This window comes from Strix aluco, chromosome 1 (genome assembly GCF_031877795.1).
Source record: "Strix aluco isolate bStrAlu1 chromosome 1, bStrAlu1.hap1, whole genome shotgun sequence".
Classification (NCBI taxonomy): Eukaryota; Metazoa; Chordata; class Aves; order Strigiformes; family Strigidae; genus Strix; species Strix aluco.
This window is the reverse complement of record NC_133931.1, coordinates 100,993,267-101,012,066: the sequence shown is the minus strand read 5'-3', so window position 1 is coordinate 101,012,066 and position 18,800 is coordinate 100,993,267. Positions and strand designations below refer to the sequence as shown.

General features: G+C 47.7%; 1 protein-coding gene across 3 annotated transcripts in view; it reads right to left on the bottom strand.

Moving 5' to 3' along the window:
- The window catches only part of E2F3 (E2F transcription factor 3), a 43,109-nt gene extending 29,341 nt beyond the window's left edge, over positions 1 to 13,768 (bottom strand). Inside the window, exon 1 of one of the 3 annotated variants that reach the window (XM_074829417.1) lies at positions 13,402 to 13,768. In XM_074829417.1, coding sequence (XP_074685518.1) covers positions 13,402 to 13,728 — 327 coding nt within the window. In that variant the 5' untranslated portion in view covers positions 13,729 to 13,768. Of the gene's footprint in view, positions 1 to 12,800; positions 13,338 to 13,401 lie in introns of those variants that run through there. The other 2 variants (XM_074829412.1, XM_074829426.1) reach the window with 2 other exon arrangements.
- Between the last annotated feature and the right edge of the window lie 5,032 nt (positions 13,769 to 18,800).

The following is an 18,800-nucleotide window of genomic DNA, read 5'->3' as shown; positions in this document are numbered from 1 at the left end:
AAGCTAATCAAATACTACCACCTTTCTTCCTCTCCATTATTGCCTCTCCTAAGATTGACCACATTTGTGGTTAAATGCAGGGAGTCAAACTTCCTATAAGCTGTGTCGTTACGGTTCCAGATTTCCACTGTGGTTCAGCAGTATCACAGCTCTGGAAAGGCATACTGGCGTATGCTCAAACCACTGCCTTCTCTCATTAAGGTGAAAGAATTCCATATTGCAACTGTAAAAGGTTCTTACCCAAATCACGTCACTGGCCTGCCTTCTTAAAGATCCTGATACCAAACTTAAAAAACCAAAACATTTTGTTGAAATTGGTAATCTGGATAAAAATGCTTAGTGAAACGACTGACACAATTTCACTGTGCCAGGGAAGATACAAGCAGCTAATATCATGTATTAGCTCTTCCGCTTACTTGAATGTTTTAGTTAAACCAGAAAAGCAAAAGCCCAGCTCCTTAGGATCCCCCGCACACACCTCGTTCCACTGCTCATGAAAAGGACCCCTGCTCAGCCCTCACAAGACCCAAGGCTGTATATGTGTATGTCCTGTCTTTTTGTTTGAGCAATCAGAAGCCTTCATTGGTTCTTTTGCAATTTGAAGTTCACATCACTGAGATCAATAATCCAGTCTCAGCCATAGTCAAGATGCTACATGCAGCTGGCTGATCTGGTGGCTGGACTAGCAGCTTGTCCCCTCAGAAAGCAAGTCTGAAGACAACACAATCTCCACAAACCCACCAGCAGATGCTTGGAGTACCTGTAAGTGTAGCTCCTCACAAGAGAAGCTCCTAAGTTTGTCTTTAAAAAAAGACCAGTTCATTGCAAAATGGACAGAGCAAAACACGCTCGGTTTTGGACCCTTTTTCTGAAAAGAAAAATCAGATCGGGATACCACAGCCATGTGATGGTAGTCAAAGCAGACCTAAGAAAAGACCTAAATTACACACAAGAACAAGAAAGCAACTAGTCATGGCCCTGACCAATATTACTATCCAAAAAATTCCAGTTTTACATGCATGGGGTGCAGGTGCACAAACAGCTGGACCTGTAGTAACATGTGCATAAAGATCTCCTCCATGTAAGTGTGCCACTGCATCAGTCCTGACCCGCGCACCCACCTCAGTTCAGACTAATACACCCACTAAGTTACACTCCACATTTTTCCTCAGAGAAGACCAGACCGTGTACCTTCCCACACTCTTAATTCAAGATGAGAGTATCTAGAAAGGTTCTAGCTGGGAAGATCGCTGCACCTGCTCCATGCTGGGGCTCATGCCCATGCAGTCATGGAGGGGCACTCAAACATGAGGCAGAGCAACAAAGAGGACAAAAAGCACCATCTCAGCACTCAGGCAGAGGTGAAATACTTGCAAAAGGTGTTCAGCATAACTTCACAGCAGAAGGAACAATAAATTTTTGTACAGTTTGTGCCACAGTAACTAAAGGGTCTGGGGCTGAATCTAGACACGGTATCTGACACCAGCTTTCCAGGAGGAAAGCAAACTTCCAGGACCATTACAGATGCTGGCAGGCAGGCTGTCCCTAATCTTCTCTGCATGCCATGCTTGCACGACCACTGAAAGAGCTGGGGCAGCCCTGCTGGGCAAGTACATTTACTGGGATCTTTATGCCGCCCCTGTTGTGTCATTGCACTATCACACACAGTCCAATTTTAAAACCGTTCCAGAATTGTTGGCTTGTTCCGTTTCAACAGGGCATCGCCATCAAACAAGTCAATAGGCAAGCTCAAGTATCTGATATTTTTAGCTAGATATACTATAGCATCTCACAGATGCCTAGAGTTTTCTCCCTGCAAGGTCTGAAGGAGATTCCTCCCTTCTCAACTGCCACGTGAGCAGAGTTCGAGGGCTGCTCTTCACACACTGAGGCAACCAAGCTCTTCAAATGGCTGGGAAAGCCACATTTCTCCACTTCAAATGAAGTACTAGCAACAGATACAGTGTCTGTCTGGTACAACTGGTGCTGCTTCACCGCTTGGAGGAAGTAGGGAAGTGTGTTCAAAATGGCACTGAGGCTGTTGAAAGAGCTAAAGGGTAGTAAAGAAAACAAAAACTAGGCAAATCTGAAGGGGAAAATAAAAAGGCTGAAATTCTGATCCTTTCTTACTGAACAGTGAATGACTCGATAACTCCTGATTCACTGAGGCAGAAATACCTGATTTTGGCCTTAAAGAGAGAGTCCATCATAGTGTCTGCATTGCAGATGAGAACAATCACATTTTTGCTTGCTCTGACTTATTGCTAAATTGATTATTCTCCAGGACTGGGAAGGAGGAAGAAAGGAGGGAGACGGTAATTGCCCTTATAAAATTCTTTAAGGTGGAAGAATCAAATGCATCTTCCTTTTCCTAGCAACCCTCTTTCCTAATTCTGAAGCAAATAAATCACACTAAGGATAGTATCCTGAACATATGGCTTTCTCTGAATAAGGGGTATTTGCCTGCCTACAAGCTTGCTTTTCTTTTCTCTCTTTTTTTTTTTAATTTAAATATGCCAGTCTCTGGAATCCCCTAACCATTCCCCTTCACAGCAAAGCGGATTTCTGACACCTCCCAAAAAACCACAAAAGAAACCTTCTAAGTATTAACTTATTTCTGTCCACAGAAGGCTGTACCTAACCTTAATATCTAGCTAACAGCATGCAACTTGTTCACTACTGTTGCATTCTCTTATCACATATTCAGCAAAAGCATGATGTAACCAAGACGAGAAAAGGGAAGGACTTCAGCAACCCAAGGCCAGCAGCAACATGAAGAACATCTTTAGGGAACAGGTCACAAGCCAACAACGTTGGAGGCCTCCAAATGATCTTGCACCATTTTTACCACCTTTCCTGTAAACACCTACAAAGCACATGGCTCCAAGTACAGCAACTCATGGGATGTGTTTTTATTTTACCATTTCCTCCATGCACAAGACACCCTGTGTCAGATGGTCTGGACTTTGAACGCTCCTCGGTCTTTCCGTAGAGCAGCTGAAGCAGAGGACCACTGGGAGGGACACTGCTAACCCCTAGATCTGGAAAAACCTTCCTGCAGGGGCCTTGCAGGCTCTCAGTTGTGAAGCGGTTCTTACAAGGGCCTTGAGAAGGGGGAAATACCCCCTCAAGTTCCTCACTCCCCTGCCTGCAATCCAAGGCAGCAGCTGGCAGCAGCGCGCAGAAGACGATCATGGAGAAGTTTGCCAACAGGAATGAAAAGGTAGCAAGGACGCCAAAAGTCAATGGTCTGCATTTTTCTTTAAGTAACAAATAAAAACCAGCAACAAAAATGCGACTAACAGGTGAAATCAGAAAGGAAATTTAAGTGATTTTTATAGAAAGAAGTGCGAACCAAAGTCATACCAAAAGCCACCTGAATTTTCATACGCAATTTCCCATGTTCGTTTATGTCATCTTCACAGTGTCAGTTTTCCAGAGAACAATTCTCAGCTCAGCACGACAGAACATTATACCAACAGGCATGCAGAACATTAGCATGTTATAAATAAACTGCTAATTTGAGGTGGGAAAAATCATCAAGGCAGCTCTTATGATTAAGAACCAGAGAAAGAAAATGAGCAACTTGCTTATGCTTTCGGGACACCGTCTTCTATAAAAGAGCTTTTTCTAACCCCCAATTCCTGAGGGGCAAAAAAGAATCAAAAAAGAATCAACTCAGTGAAATACCCAGTGTCAAGACAAAGCAGCCAGTGAAAATGCTATTATAATTTTTAAAGTCCTCCCTGCCCCCTCCTCAAGTAGTAAGTTGTCTTTTCTATTGGCTCAAGAGGTTTGTGCTTAAAAAGAGTACTACAGCAGAGTTGTGAAGTTTCGGCTTCCTCTCACCCAACTCAGTTTTACATAACTCTCAAGAAACATTTTTAGGTGACAGATACCGTGCAGCCAAAAAAAAAAAAAGAATGAGGTGCAGAACTATTATACAGCATTGTGGATCTGGGTTACTTGGAGCTGCTCGATAAAAGTCTTACCATGAAAAGTAGAACTTTATTCTGCTGAGCCGACGGCCAGGATTATTCATGCTTGCGATAGCCCTGATCACCACCCTCCGTCTGCCCCGTGTGGGGTTCTCTTCCACCCTGTCCCCAGTCTGCAAGGACAGATAACACTCCACCACGGCATGGCTGCCACCTCGGGTATTATTTCTGTACCACTCCAGCATTGTCACTCTTTACCAGCATGCCACTTACTAAGCATTATTATAAAAATTTCTGCGAATATCTATGTTCGCCACGAGCAGGGATAATGGCCTCATTGCAATAGCCTTGATAAAAGCTCCAACAAGACAGCTTTCAGATACTGCCACACAAAAGCCTTCTGTGAGAGCTGTAACCAACATCAATTCCCGCTATGCGAAGACATTAGACAAAGTGTGAACTAGCTTACTGTACAGGGACAAAAAACTGACTGTCAATGTGTGGGACCAACGCTGCCTAAAAACACAACGCTGGCAAGGCAAAATAACACCAGCATATATACATGGTAATTGCCATTTAATTCCAGAGTTAGCAACACAAGAAAACAAGTAGTGAAGGCAATATTAGGTTACTAGCATCACTCAATTCCATATAATTCCATTTCTAGTGTCTCTGGTTGGAAAAACGACTTTAAAACTGGCAGCTGTTTAAAAAAGCCCAAGCAGAGGGTGAAGGAAAGCCCAGTTTCCATTATAGAAGCAGTCAGAGAATGCAGCAAACCCTTCAGGCCTGCTCCTTAAAGCATCTATTTTCCAGTATACAGTAGACAACCTGATGCACACAAACCACCATTCCACCTATGGTACAAGGCAAAACCCTTTTTGCACATAATTTTATATTTTTACATACTTATCTACTTACACTGTGGTAACACCCATAAAGCCAGAAGCCTACTGTCAACATAAGTGGACTGTACCAATATAAATGCCAGGCCAAGAGGTTACTTTTTTGCTTCCACACCTGAAATCTGGTAGATGACACCTCTTTAAATGGGAGTCTAGGTAGAAGGGATGCAAGTAAGTCTACATTCCAGTTTGTTTCTGAACAACATGCAAGGCAAATTTGAAAGCTAAGTTTTATAGAGAGCACAGTACACTCTATGGAGAAGTGCTTCACTCTAAAATTACATCTGTACTTTAATATGTGTAAAAACCATGAAATCCTACAGTCCAGATTCAGTAGCTTGTAGAAAAAAATTACATCTGTTACTGCACTCCAATTTTAAGATTTTCTAATTAACGGGTAGAACCAAAATTAAGAGAATGTCATATATAGAGAGGACTAGTAGAGTGAATCTATAAGTCTGACACAACATATAAAAATTTGATTCTTCCACTTCACGGTGACAGCCACCATTGAGACCTAAACCAGAGACTTCTAACATCACCTTAATTAACAAGGAAGGACATTTGCCAATGAGTTTCTTCCCACCCCCACTTTCTAGCACCAAGTTATGCAATATGCAACAACCTTTGAACCAACAGATGTACCACCAAAAAAAAAAACCACACATCACCACACAAAAAAAACCCCAACTAAATAGCACTGTAAAGAGAAAGTCTTTTAAGAAGTTCATTAATGAAAATTACTTCTAGAACCTATGCATACATTAACCAACACACACATACCACAACTCGGGGCAGGAACGCTGGAGTTGAAGCAGCCAAGGCTAAGCAGACACCGCTTGTTATCTAGTTTCCTAGTACAATTTAGTTTTACCAAAAATAGTTGTTTAGATATTTTCTACAAGTTTTCACACATCTTTGCAAAACAACTAGTGGCTTGCGATGTCTATGTGATGAGACTATAAAATCCTGTTGTAAAGATATACAAATGAAAGCCAAAATAATAGCAGCTTCTGCTTTTAACAGGAACTTGTTTATATAAAGGTCAAGATACCAAGGACCCAACATCTGCAGTACTGCAACTGAACATCGCAGGAAGCGCCAAGCATCTTCCTAAAAAGCGTCTCCTAGATCCTGGCAGTAGGACATTTGAAAATGCCATCAGCCTTAGGTAGTGATCACTTCTAGGCCTAGATGCAGCCACATACAAGTTGGATGAAATCTTGAAAGTAGATTCAGGTGATCAAACTAAGTCTCCTACCTAAACGAAGTGACAAAACAGGATACGGGTTTTACTTCTAGAGATCGTTATTGACGTGCCCGTGGAATAAACAAAAGCCATACTTGACCCCCTCACTCAACACAGAAAAGATGCCTGGCTGATTCTGAGAAGGTGATCTTCAATGCTTCTCCTTTCCTTCCTAGTTTGGTCCTAGGCAAAAGACCTTGGTACAGAAGTCAGAAAGCTGCCGGGCATGCACACACAGCACTGATAGAGTTAGTATGTTAGTTTTCACACTGTAACAGGTCAACAACTGTTTACATTCATAAGTAGGACAGGAGAGACACAACACATTTCATTAACCTCAGGCAAGTTCAGTTTGCAAACAATTACCAACACATTTGAGATGTATAAAAGATGATGTGCATACACATTCATATATGTATAAAAGAAAGGCTAAAATGCATGAAGTAGTATACTCCTACTACACAGCAGAGGCCATTTTCAGTATGCTCCAGCTTTGTCAACACCTAGTCAAACTCTTGTCTTCTCCCTTTACAGGGCTTGCAGACAGAAATATTTACCACAGTTCACCTTGAGCCCACAAGGCTTTAAGAACTCCACAAATGCCACGAGATCCAGCAAATAGTCGCACCATCCAAGCAGACAGCATAGTACTTGAAGAGACACCCATGCCAGGCATAGCACTTCCAAGTGTGGTTTTGGACCAACTTACTTGAGGAAAACAGAAGTGAAATAGTTCCCTTTTAAAGATGTGATAAGTTGGGCAATTTTGCCAAGTCTGTCTTCAAACAGAAGTGAAATTGAAACCCAGTCCAAATACTTCAGCAGCAGCACCTCAAGCACTGCAGCAGCCCCCCTCCCACCACACACCACTGCCCCTGGGCACATGAAGGGGGTTTCTTCTCCCCATAGCAGCAAATACAATTCTGCTCTTGAAAAATAATGCAGGAAGTGATTAACTCTGCCAGCCAAAACAAAAGCCTGAAGTCCAACTTAGTCATTTGTAAGGATGAGAGTTGCCACCATATATACACACTCAGCGCTGCCAGCTGTAAATGAGATTATTTGCAGAGGCTGTAAAACCCGGAGATTTAGTTACACTAAGAAGAGCTTTCCATCTGCTGAGGCCTCGCTCTGGGCAGGGCTGGATCTACCATCGGTGCAATAAGCCCATCTGAATCAAAGTCACAGTCCCCAACCCATCCTTAGCAGACAGCTCCTCCACAAGACAGGATTAAAGCCTGAGCCACCCACCCACCCCTCCACAGCAGCACCACGACCAGCCCTGCCACCAGAGCCAAGGCCCTCAGCCCAGCACTCACCATCAGAAGTGAAGCACGACGGGTTGAAAGGTGTCATACCTGTAGCTACTGAGAAAAGCTCACCTTCATTTCTCACCCAATCCCCCTCTTGGTGCTCTGGACAGGAGGGGTGGCCTGGATCCCCCTCCTACAGCCCCACCGAACCTACTGGGCTCCACAGGACAGGGGCTCCAAAAAGAAACAGTGCTAGTTCGTTTTCCTTCTTGCAACCTATGCTTTGTAGTGAGTCATTCCCACATTAGCTGGGCACATTCATCCCCTCTGCTCCACACCTCCTGTTTCCCCCACCAGGGCCAGGTTAAGACCTTGTGAAACAAGCCGGCTCTGAAAGGGTCTCTGGCTCCTGCTAGGCCTGCAGGCCTGGGTCTACTGTCTTCAAAACATCTTTCAAAGCTGCCAGTCTCCAAAAGCTTCACAAGTGGAAACTCACAACTAACAGGCATGTTTGTTTTCACACCCAGGTGGTTCTTTTATGAAAGGACACCTTTACTTTAACATTAATGGCTTTCCTATCAGGAGAAATGAAATGGTCTAGCACTCTTCAGCTTGAAGAAGACACCTGAGGACAGAAGATAATGTATCAAACTGTGTAGAGAAACATATATGAGAAAATAATTTTCCCCTACCACAATATCTAGGATCACCCAATAACACTACAGACAGCAAGTTCAAAATGAAAAAAAAAAAAAAGAAAAAGAAAAAGGCAGAAGCAAAGAAAATTATTTGTTTCTTTCATAGAAGATAACTAAATCATAGCTAGAACTTGTTGCTACCTAAGATCAGAACTACAACTAGATTCAGACAGGGCTTAGACAAAAATCACAGGCCACTGGTAGCTATAAAACTCACTGTAACCCCTGACTGAGGAAGCGCTCTCTCAAAGCAAGTAGAAGAGCTGTCCTGTGCAAGCCCTCTTCTTGTGTTTCTTCCTCAAACGTTTGCCACAATCATAGTCAGAGAAGTAGTGGGAGAACCTTTCCTCTCGCAAAATACAGCCATTCCTAAGTTTAAAGATTTTATTTTTTCTTAAAATGCTTGGACACACTCACAAATGAGCACACTGTAAAAATTAACAGAGTACCACTAACATACCTGGGATAAAACGAGGGGAAAGAAAATGCCTTGAATTGCTCAATCAGTTGAGGCAGCCTCTACAGAAGAGTAAACTGGCCATAAAGTGACCCATATCCAGCCTTTGGCAAGCAGGCTGGTGGCACAAAGAAGATACCTTCATGGTGAAAACAGGCAAGACCAACTTCTGAAAACTGAGGCTTGGTGAGCCAGTTTAACACCTCAACACAAAAACCATGGGAAAGCTCCTGTCTCCTTCCTTCATCTCACTCATGCTATCTTGGACCACATATGGCCAATACCTACCACATGCCAGAACTAATGCTCATCAGATCCAGCTCTTTTACCTTGTTAAAGTAGCAGAAAACCAACCCACCAGTGCAGCTGGATGGTCCCCAAGCACCAGAGGTGAGGGAAGACCACTGCCAGGCCACAGGCAGGACAAAGGAGATGCTACAGAGGAGATGGTGAGGGAGAAGAAAGCCTACTCCTTCCAGCAACAGTAAAGCCTTTGAGTGGTTCAGCTGCTCATGGAAGCCTGCCAGAAGTCCTTATCATCGTGGGGCTACCATACTGCAGTAAGTTCTGGTACAGATGGAGCCACACCAGCATAGCTGGACTCTGCATGAGGAGAGCAAAGACACCGTCAGCAACCACAGCAAGCTACAGGCTATTTCTGAATGGTTTTATTAGGATGCCTGCTTTCCACTCTTTGCTTGTTGGCACAGTTAGGGCAATCAGGATTTATACGTCTGAACTCTCCTCAGACAGCTGTGCCAAAGGACACTGTGGTAGTTCCTTGGGCTCAGAAGCAGTCTGTTGCTGGAGGAGATGGATTTAAAGCAAAGAAACTCCCTCAAATGCTGTTCAAAAAGCAAAGACCCCAGACTCATGCTAGCATTCATTCCTAATAACACAAACTACCAGGCAAAGAAATGCAAAAATGGGTCTGAATATGAAAACACCTGTGTCTTCACAGACAAATCTTTTTATTCCTGCAAAATAAAGAAAAGCTCCTAGTTAACTACCCACTTCCTTTATGCAACTTACAGGTTTCTCCTCCCATACCTTAAATCCTTGTTCAGTATTTATGTCTTATGTGGCCTGTTCCTTTACCCAACACCTAGGAGAAAGACTGTGCATTACCCCATTTTTCTCCTTTTCCAGCTGTGGCTTGCTGAGAAGGAGGGAGGAAGAGGTGCTTTCTAAACCACCAGAAAAATGAGAGAGGTGCTAAGTATTCAGTTTGGAAATGTAAATCCTCCCGCCCCCTTCTGAAGTATGCCGAACCAGCCTCTCCACAGCTCATGTCATCTAAAGGCCACAGGAGTTCTCTAAAGATATTCTTGTTAAGAGGATTTAGCCCCTTTTAAAAAGGACTTAACATGTGGGTGGTGTCTCCATTTAAGCATTTTCTCATGGCTAAGAAAATGGCCCTGTTCTTAAAGGCTTATCTTTATAACCCAAAGACAGTAAGAAATTCTCCACTATTTGAATTAGAAACATTTTGAGCAGCTTGCTTTTATAGCAGCCCCATTTTTAAGTACTGGGATTTGCAAATGGTACTGACTTTCTCACACCAAGCCAGAAGGCAACACCAGCAAGAATGCTTTTGGGGTACCTTATCAAACATTAATTTCTCCACGTTTACGTGAGGAGCCCAGTTGATTCATAAGCTCACTGCCACCGAAATGGCACAGCGTCACTACTCCTGTGCCCTCTCCCTGGCCACCACCTTCCCTTGATGGTCCCTGGCACTCACCAGACCTTCCATTAGCTGGTTCAACCTGCCTGCCCAGCAGAACTTTTATTTATTTGTTTTGGTCAGGGTTAATTTTCCATACTGGGAAGCCTGAGATTCCAGAATGAAAGAAGGAAAACAGCACTAGCACCCAGCAGGGCACAGGAGGGCAGGGGAGGACACAGGACCGCCTGCCCCTTGCAGCAGCACTGACCCCCGTCTCCAGAGGCTCAGGCCTTCCCCAGGAGCACAAGCTGAAGGTAACTTTGCAAGGGTTAAATCTTCATTACCACTTGCGTTTAAGCCATAGCAGGGGTTTCGATCTGCCCAGTAACACTTTCTATTAACTCCACAGGAATGGTGAAAAAGCTCCTCAAGTTGAAAGGGCAGGCAGCCTGGTCAGAGCCTCGCCGAGCCTGGGCTCACCACCGTACAAAAGCCCGGTTAGCAACCCTTGGCTGCAGGAGCTGCCACGACAGGCAGCAACAGAGCAAGGAACTGGTTTTGGACAGTTTTGGACAGTATTGAGACACCTGCTTGAGAGATGGAAGAGTGTACAAACTCTCATCGGCCTGGTGCTGGAGTCGTCTGTTGTTATGGTCTAGGCCACCTTTCAAGGCTTTTCCAGCACGGTTACACTTACACAAACACAGATAAGTAACTAATGAATTCCCAGGGGGGAAGCAGCTTACTTGGGCAAAAGAAACTTTTTAATTGCTGATATGGTCAAACACCTCCCTGAACAGCCTAAACTATACTGCTGTACTGACTCTTTTCCAGTCATACCAGTTTATATTTGGAAGTGACGGGTGGGTTGCCAGTGCAGTTACATCTGAAAGCTACAGCATTTTCATAACCCTAACCAGCACAGGTGTGCTGGCCAAATTCTAGACTTATCCCTATGGTCTTTTGCATAGCAGGGCCTTGTTTTCAGCTGGGGGTCTCGGACTCCATGCACTACTTGCAACTCAACTAATCAAGCGCTAAATTTATATTGGTGCTACTCGCCTGAGCTCGCTGCCTCAACTACCCAGCATTTTCTCACTCCTCTAACCATTCTCCGATACCAGTTTCTAAAAAATGCTCAGCTAGGAGCCAACCGGGAAAATACCCTCGCCTCCCAGTCCCAGAAACTCCTCTGCGAGTTTTGGGGAAAACCAGGTGGGAGTCGGAGAACTGCGTAAGGGCTGGATGGTCTCCCCACCAAGCAGCTTGTGGAGCAGAAAGACGAGGCAGAGCGCTAGGGCGCTTCAGCCTTACTTCCCGGAAGACTGGCCTGCGGCAAACCAGCGCAACTCCAAGAGGGGCACACGCTTGAGCGTGGCTGTTGGGGCAGAGCAGGATGCACAGCCCCTTTCCTGACACGTGCCACAGATGGCTTATCGCCCTGGGAGGGTGCCAGCCAGAGCAGGTATATACCAGTGACCTGACCCCTCTCCTCCTCCCCCATCCCACCCCTCTCCCCAAAGTAAACACAGTAGCTGAGGGTATACAACAAACTCACAACTTCTGTGGGGTCTTTCTTGCAGGCAGCAACCTTTAAGGTGGAAAGAAGCCTTCCTAGGTTTTTATGGCCAGAAGTTCCTCCTGTTAGAGAGGTGAACACTATACCCAAAAAAAATGCACTAAATTCATACTGGTAGCACCCATTAAGGTGAAATTTTAGGAGTTCCCTACAACACCAACATGCCACCCACAAAGCTGAAAAAAACCTATACAAGTATTCTTCCTGAATCATCCCGTAACATATACTTCTCTTTGTAGTCACTTAACACCACCTTCCAGGAATCAAACCTTTGCATAGGACAGCCAAATATTTACAAAGCAGCTTGAACCAGTCTGCTTGACACCGAGCAGCGTTAGGATATGGTGAAGACCAGGAGCACCAAAAAAATCAATTATCTTTTACAGCGAAGATGCTTATTTTAAAAAATTAAAAAGGCTTTGGATGGATTTTGACGAGCCTTGAAACTTCCATCACTACCTCAGCAACCAACACCTGCAAAAACCCACGCGAAAGGCAGCTCCTGCCGTCCTCACGGTCTCCCAGCTGCACGAAGACACAAACGCGGCTCCCAAGCTCTTGTAAAAGTATTTCGGAATTACAGCAGCATCCGGTACCTGGACCATCACCGACTGGATGCCGAGGAGGGGAGGTGGGGGGGGTGTTAAAACCCCTTTTGCCCGGGTAGGGGCGCACCGGGGCGGGAGGGAAAGAGGTGAGAGGGAGTTTAGCGATCCCACGCCGCCGGGCGGGGGTCGTGGACGCCGGGGGGGTTCACCTGCCTCCGGCGGGAAGGTGAACCCCCCCCCGGCGTCCACGACCCCCGCCCGGCGGGGATGCCCCGCACCCTCCACAACTCGGCGGAGCCCACGAGGGCCAAGCGCGCACCCGAAAACAGCAAGGACAAAGAAAACCCCACGGGGGCGCGGGGGGCGAGGGGGGGGGGGGGAATAGACGGATTTTTTTTTTTTTTTTGGGGGGGGGGAGGCGGAAAATTTTAAAACGGGGGCGGAAATTTTAAGGCGGGGGGGGAGGGGGTGTCGGTGCGCGCCACCGCCCCACGAGTCACTGACCTGCTGCAGGGGCATTTCCGAGAGCGGCGGGGGCCGGGGGCGGCCGGCCGGCGGTCGGGCTGTCCCAGGCCAGAGGGAGGAGGAGGAGGAGGAGGAGGAGGAAGCGGCGTCCCCCTCCCCGCCCGCCCCGGCTCCCAGTCACAGCCGCGGCCTCCGCGCACGTGTGCCAGACGTCACCGGCGGCTCCGGGGGTGAAGCGGAGACACCGGCGGGGCACGGCCCGGCCCGGCCCCCCGCCCCGGGGGAAGCAGGGCCCTTCCCCACCGCCGGCTTCTCGCTCTTTGCACCCATGCGGCGGGACGTGGCGGGGGATATTTTTTTTTAACCCCTCCTTTTTTTTTTTTTTCTCTCGCCTTTTTTTTCTTCTTCTTCTTTTTTTCCTTTTAAATAAGACCCGGCAGCGGGGGGGGATGGGGGGGGGGAGGAGGCAGGAAAGTTTATTGCAACAAAGCGCTGCCTCCGCCTTTCCTGCCCTTCCCCCCACCCCCCACCCCCCCGCCTGCCCCTGGGCCCGGACGGCGGCGGGGAGAGGGCCTGCCTGGCGCTGATCCCCCACCGTCCCCTTCACCCTCCCGCGGGGACGGGGGAAAAACAAAATTACCGGGGGGCGGCCTCCGCCTCCGCCGAGAGCGGGCTGCAGCAGCGCCGTCCTGCCGGCGGGTCCGTGGGGGGTGCAGTACAGCGAGCTGCCAGCGGGCTGGCCCCCATCCGCCGCCGGGGCAAAGGCACCGGGAGCCTGGGAAGCGGCGGCGGCAGCGGCGGAGGAGGAGACAACACAGGGCGCCCCCGCCGCCGCGCCGGTGCTGCGGATCTGGATGAAGGTGCCGGCGGCAAAGCGGGCCGGGAAGGCGGCGGGGGCTGCTCTGGAGTCCGTGGACGGTGCGGGCGGCGGCTCTGCCGGGGCCGGCGGCTGGAGTCCCCTTCTCATCCTTCCCTCCGGGTCTGTCCCCGCAGCCGCGTCTCCTCCTCCCCCCGTCCCTCCCCCCCCGGCCTTCCCAGCTCCTTTCCTCCTCGATGCCGAGGCCCCGCGCAAAATACTGGGGGCTGCGGGTGCCGGGGGGGGCCCGGCTGCAGGATGCGGGGCGCCGGGGGGGGACGGAGGCGGCGGGGCGGGCAGATGCGGCGGATGGAGCGGGGCCGCTCCCGCTGTGTGGGGCCGGCTGGAAAATGGCTCCAGGAAGCGGCGGCTGCTGACAATGAATGAAGGGAAAGGAGACGGGTTACGCGCCAAGGGCCTCCCGCGAAACTCGGATTTCCCGCCCTCTTTTCAAACCAAATTTGCATGGCCCCGCCCCCGGGGCGCGCCCCGCCCGCCTCGCCGCCTCATTGGCCCCCGCCGCCCTCCCCGCCGTCCAACGGGGCGCCGCCTCCCCGCCCCGCTCTTTTCCCACTGGCCCGACGCGGTCGCGATTTGCATGCCGCCCGCCGATTGGCTGCGGGGGCGAGGCTGGGGGATTCCCCCTCCGCGGAGCCGGGATCCCGGTTCGCCGGCTCCCTGACAGTGACAGCTGCGGCGGCGCCTGCCGCAACGTGCCCGCCGGAGGGGGCGCCCCGGCCCCGCCCCCGGCCCCGCCCGGACCGGCCCCGGCCGCAGCCCCGCCCCGCCCGGGCACGGCCCGCCGGGCTCCCCCCGGCGCTGGGGCGGGCCGCGCCGCTCGGCAGCCCGGGGAAGGCGCTTACCCGGCCGGCCGGCCTGCGGAAACCCCGGAGCTGCCGGGAGGTGCGTGCGGCTGGCGCCCCCGTTCCGCTGGGCCCGGCACCTCGGCTGTTCGGAGGGGCTCACCGGAGTTCTCGCCCCGGTTTGCTGGGAAACGCACCAGCCTGTGCCGGTGAAGTGTTCAGGGAGCCGTTTAACGGCGTCCCGACGCGGGTTTTCACGCTCTGGTGGCTGGAGAAGCACTTTCCGTCGTCTCCGTACTTCTGCACCCATAAGTCTTCCAACCAGGCTGCCTGAGGCAGTTTATTTTTTTCCACGAAAATAGAGCACCCGTCAAAACATTCCTTTCCTGTTCCCCTTTCCCTTCCCTTCTGTATTACCTCTAAGAAGTAAAACAGTGGAACTGTGGAACTATGGAAACAGTGGAAACAGCTGTTTACACTTTCCAGGCAGCATCTTCACTGACTAAATGCCTCCTAAATTTAAATGCCTCCGTAACTTACTAAATGACCCCACCCCACCCTGCCCAGCACCTCCTAGCCATGCCCAGTTTCCCCACATTTCATTTCCCCACACGTGCATCCCCTGCCACCAGCACTCCCAACAGCCGTGTCCATCCTGACGCTGCTGTATCGGGCAGATGAAGACCCCTTCCCTTGGTAACGTTCCCCGTGTCCATCACTAGCAGGTACACGAACAAGTTGCTCCATCGAGTCTGCAACCCTGCCTGTAGTTCCCCCTGGTCTGACCCCAGCTCAAACAGAGCGGATGCCTATGGTGTGGTACTGTTGCATGTAAAACAAGGGCATCTTCCATTCTGGGCATGTTTTCCATCAAAGAATGAAATTCTGCTCCTTTTGGCACTGGAGAGGCCTTGATTAAGCTACTGCATACAATTTTGGGCACTGCATGTTAAGGAAGACACAGCCTGGAGAGAATCCAGAGGAAAACAAGAACAATGAAACATGGTCAGAAAAATGCGTTCTACTACAAAGGTTGGCTTTTGTTTTGTTGGGATGAAAAGGCAGGGCAGTGGTGATCTGATACACAAAAGGTCACAAAGAGATTCCTCTTCCTCTGTAGGGAATATTATGGACTTTTTAAGCAGTATTAGATTTAATCTAGGTAATTGGGGATCAACAGATGTTGAAGTGAAGAAACCTTGAAGCAGCCTACCAGGGATACTGGAATTTTTTTAATAGATGAGGAAGACTTCTTTTAGACATGATGCAAGTCTGGGCTGGGCATTCAGGACCTTTCCAAGTCTAAAAGCCTTTCCAAGTCTTCATTATGGTCCTTCCAGGCCACATAGGAGCAGGGCTTGGCTGAAAAATTTCATTTTCTTCTGCAGAAGCTTAGCATTGTTTAAAATTTTATGTAAATCTGCAGTTCTGCTACTGTGGACCGCTCTTAAGAAGTCAACCAGCAACACTCAGCTTTGTGTCTGTGCTCAGGGTGAAGCAGCTGAGAGCTGTGCTCGGTGTGCCTTGGCCACAGCAGGTACAGCAGCACCTGGCTGGCTGGTAGAGGCGTATCCTCAGCGGAAGCGGGGAGAAACAGAAATCTCTCCCTTCTGCAGAGTTCATCTTCAGTCTTCTGAAGTGTCTTTTATGGTTTTCCTCTGCCATGGTCTCTGCCATCTTCAGCTAACTACCCATCATGCGAGGGCATCCTACGCCAGGACTCGCTGCTTCGTGGCAGGAGAAGGTTACTGGGGCAGATCCGAGGGCCAAAGCAGTGCAGAAGCTGAGGAATGCGGACAGCAGGTGAAGGGAGAGGGAAGAGTCCAGATATAGAGAAATGTGCAGGCAGCCGGGCAGTAAGCTTCCTTATAGTTCAAAATAAAGTGGGATTTTTTTCCATGTATGGAAAATGGTAACACCACATTGCTTTTACGTATCCTAGAGGAAAGGGAATGGAAGTACCAGGAAAGAACGGTAACTGTGGACAGCTGTGAAAGGGGTAATGGGTACTCTTCAGAAAAAGAGAGGAGAATTAAAAAGACATCTAGGAAAAAATGTGGATAGAGACAACAGTATAAAAAAGGAAAAAAGGGGAGAAAAAGGAAATAATCAAGGATCCTGCAGGATGAAGAGAAGAAACATGGGCCATGATGTTACATCACAAAGAAAGAAAAGCAATAAGAACCAAGGTACAAACACAGCGAAGTAACAACAGCAAAAATAGAGAGTCCTTAGAGCAGACCTTTAAAGAGAAAGAACAGAGAAAGACTAAAGTATAAAAAGAGCCATGAAGATATAGTAGAAATAGCCAGGATCCCAGGAGCAGAAACAAAATACAGTAAAACAGACGGAGCAAAAGAGGCCGTGCACAGGCTAAGGCATGATACATTTCAGAATTCCCTGTCATATATTGGTTCTTTCATTATCTAAGTTTCTAGTAGCTCATTACTCTGTAAAGGGCATAAGTCAAGTGGTTGCAATAAAACAAAGCTAAAGTATTAACACTTAAATCCTATATTGTTTCTTTACGTGTTGTTTTTCATTGTGAAGGGAAAGAGTCTGGCTTAATGCATAAGAAAGGTTCAAAGTTTTCAAGAAACAAGCAAAACACTGTTACACTCAGAAGGACACTTTAACCGAACTGCAATAAATCCAGAAAGACTACATCTATTTTTACATAAGAAAAAGAATAGAAAATAAGTCCTTACCCCAGCAGGAGAAGAAACTCTGCCAGGTAGCATTTTCCTGCAACCAGATGTAAAATGCTACTCCCGGAAACAAGCACCAGCTGAATGGGATGGCCAGGAGACCTGGCCTGTATTGTCTGAATGGGAAGATCGCATGTTCCTGTCTTCTGGAAGTGGAGTTGTGCTGTGGCTGTGGTGAGGCTGGTGGAGAAACTTCAAAGGAAGCATGGGGTTGATCTGAAAAGCAACTTTGCTGTTCATAAACTGACTTGTGCCAGAACACACTGCAGAAGAAAAGTTTTCTGCACTGAGAAGAGGTGCATATTCTTTTCTTTAAACACAATTCTGTTGCAGATATTTCAGTTTGCAGCAGGACCTATTAAACATGTAATTCACTTGCTAGAGCTAATGGAAGGAACCTAAAGAAAGTGGAAAGTAAAACATACATAGAAAGTGTACAGAGAGCTACATAAAGGAAGCTAATTGCAGGCCCAAGAACATGTTGGTCTATAAAAACCAAATTGCTGCCTACTGGGATGTCATCATCCAGGTATCTGTTGCAGAGAAAATACCCTGCAGAACAAAAAGGCTTAGGAGATACTATAATTAAGCCTGATGTGCAGCTGTGATTTATTTTTCCATATGAGTATGGTACTACAGTACTATACAACTGTCCTCGTGAGTATAGTCTTTATCTCTATGATGATACGCAATTTCACCCACAGGGTCATTTAGGGAAAAGGCTGTGTTTGTCCTGAAAAAGGATGGACCTGTGTAATGAGGATTGCTTTATTTGGGATTCTGGCTGTTGTTGCAGGTAGTGGAAGCAACAATGGAGATTAAGCTTTGCCTCGAGTTAGAATGGTTAAAAGCTACCCTGGAGACCTGGATTCTAATGTGACTTCTCCCATGAAGAAGATTCTGGACAATGTACAAATGAAGCCTGCAAAATGTTCCTGAGTTAAAAAAAAACTGTCTCTAAGAAAGGTTTGATTAGTAATAGACAGTAGATAAATGTATAGCCCTGCATATGGAATAATTATGAGGACAGAATATACTGAACAGCTGCTTACTACATGAGACCTGCCCATCCTTCATACTGAATGAAGAATTGTTCAGGAATAATGTTCACATAACAGAAGACTGCATCATCACATATACGTGTGGTGGGGCAGAACTGAGATTGTACAAAAACCCACTTTCCCAATTACTAACATTTAAGAACTCAGTTTCTTAAATTTTGGAGCTTGACTTCACAAGCATCCCAGGAAGACTTGAGAAGGGAGGGATGGGGTTATGTGCTCGTGATCACACATCTGGAACACAACTTGCATAACAGCAAATGGACATCTGGAGGGAGCACTGATTCGTGCTGTCACTGAAAGTGTGACATCCTATCATCTAGGTCATTAAAGAAGATGTTAAACACTATGGGCCCCAGTATTGACCCCTACCAGACACCACTAATGACTAGCCTCCAGATGGACTTTATGCTCTTGATGAGAACCCTCTGGGTCTCGCAGTTCATCCATTTTTCAATCCACTTCACTGACCACTTAACATAGCCCACACTTCATCCATTTTTCTATGAGGATGTTAGAGGAGACACTGTCAAAAGCCTTACCGAAATCAAGATAAACATCATCTACTGCTCTCCCCTCATCCACTGAACCAGTCAGTCTCACTGTAGAAG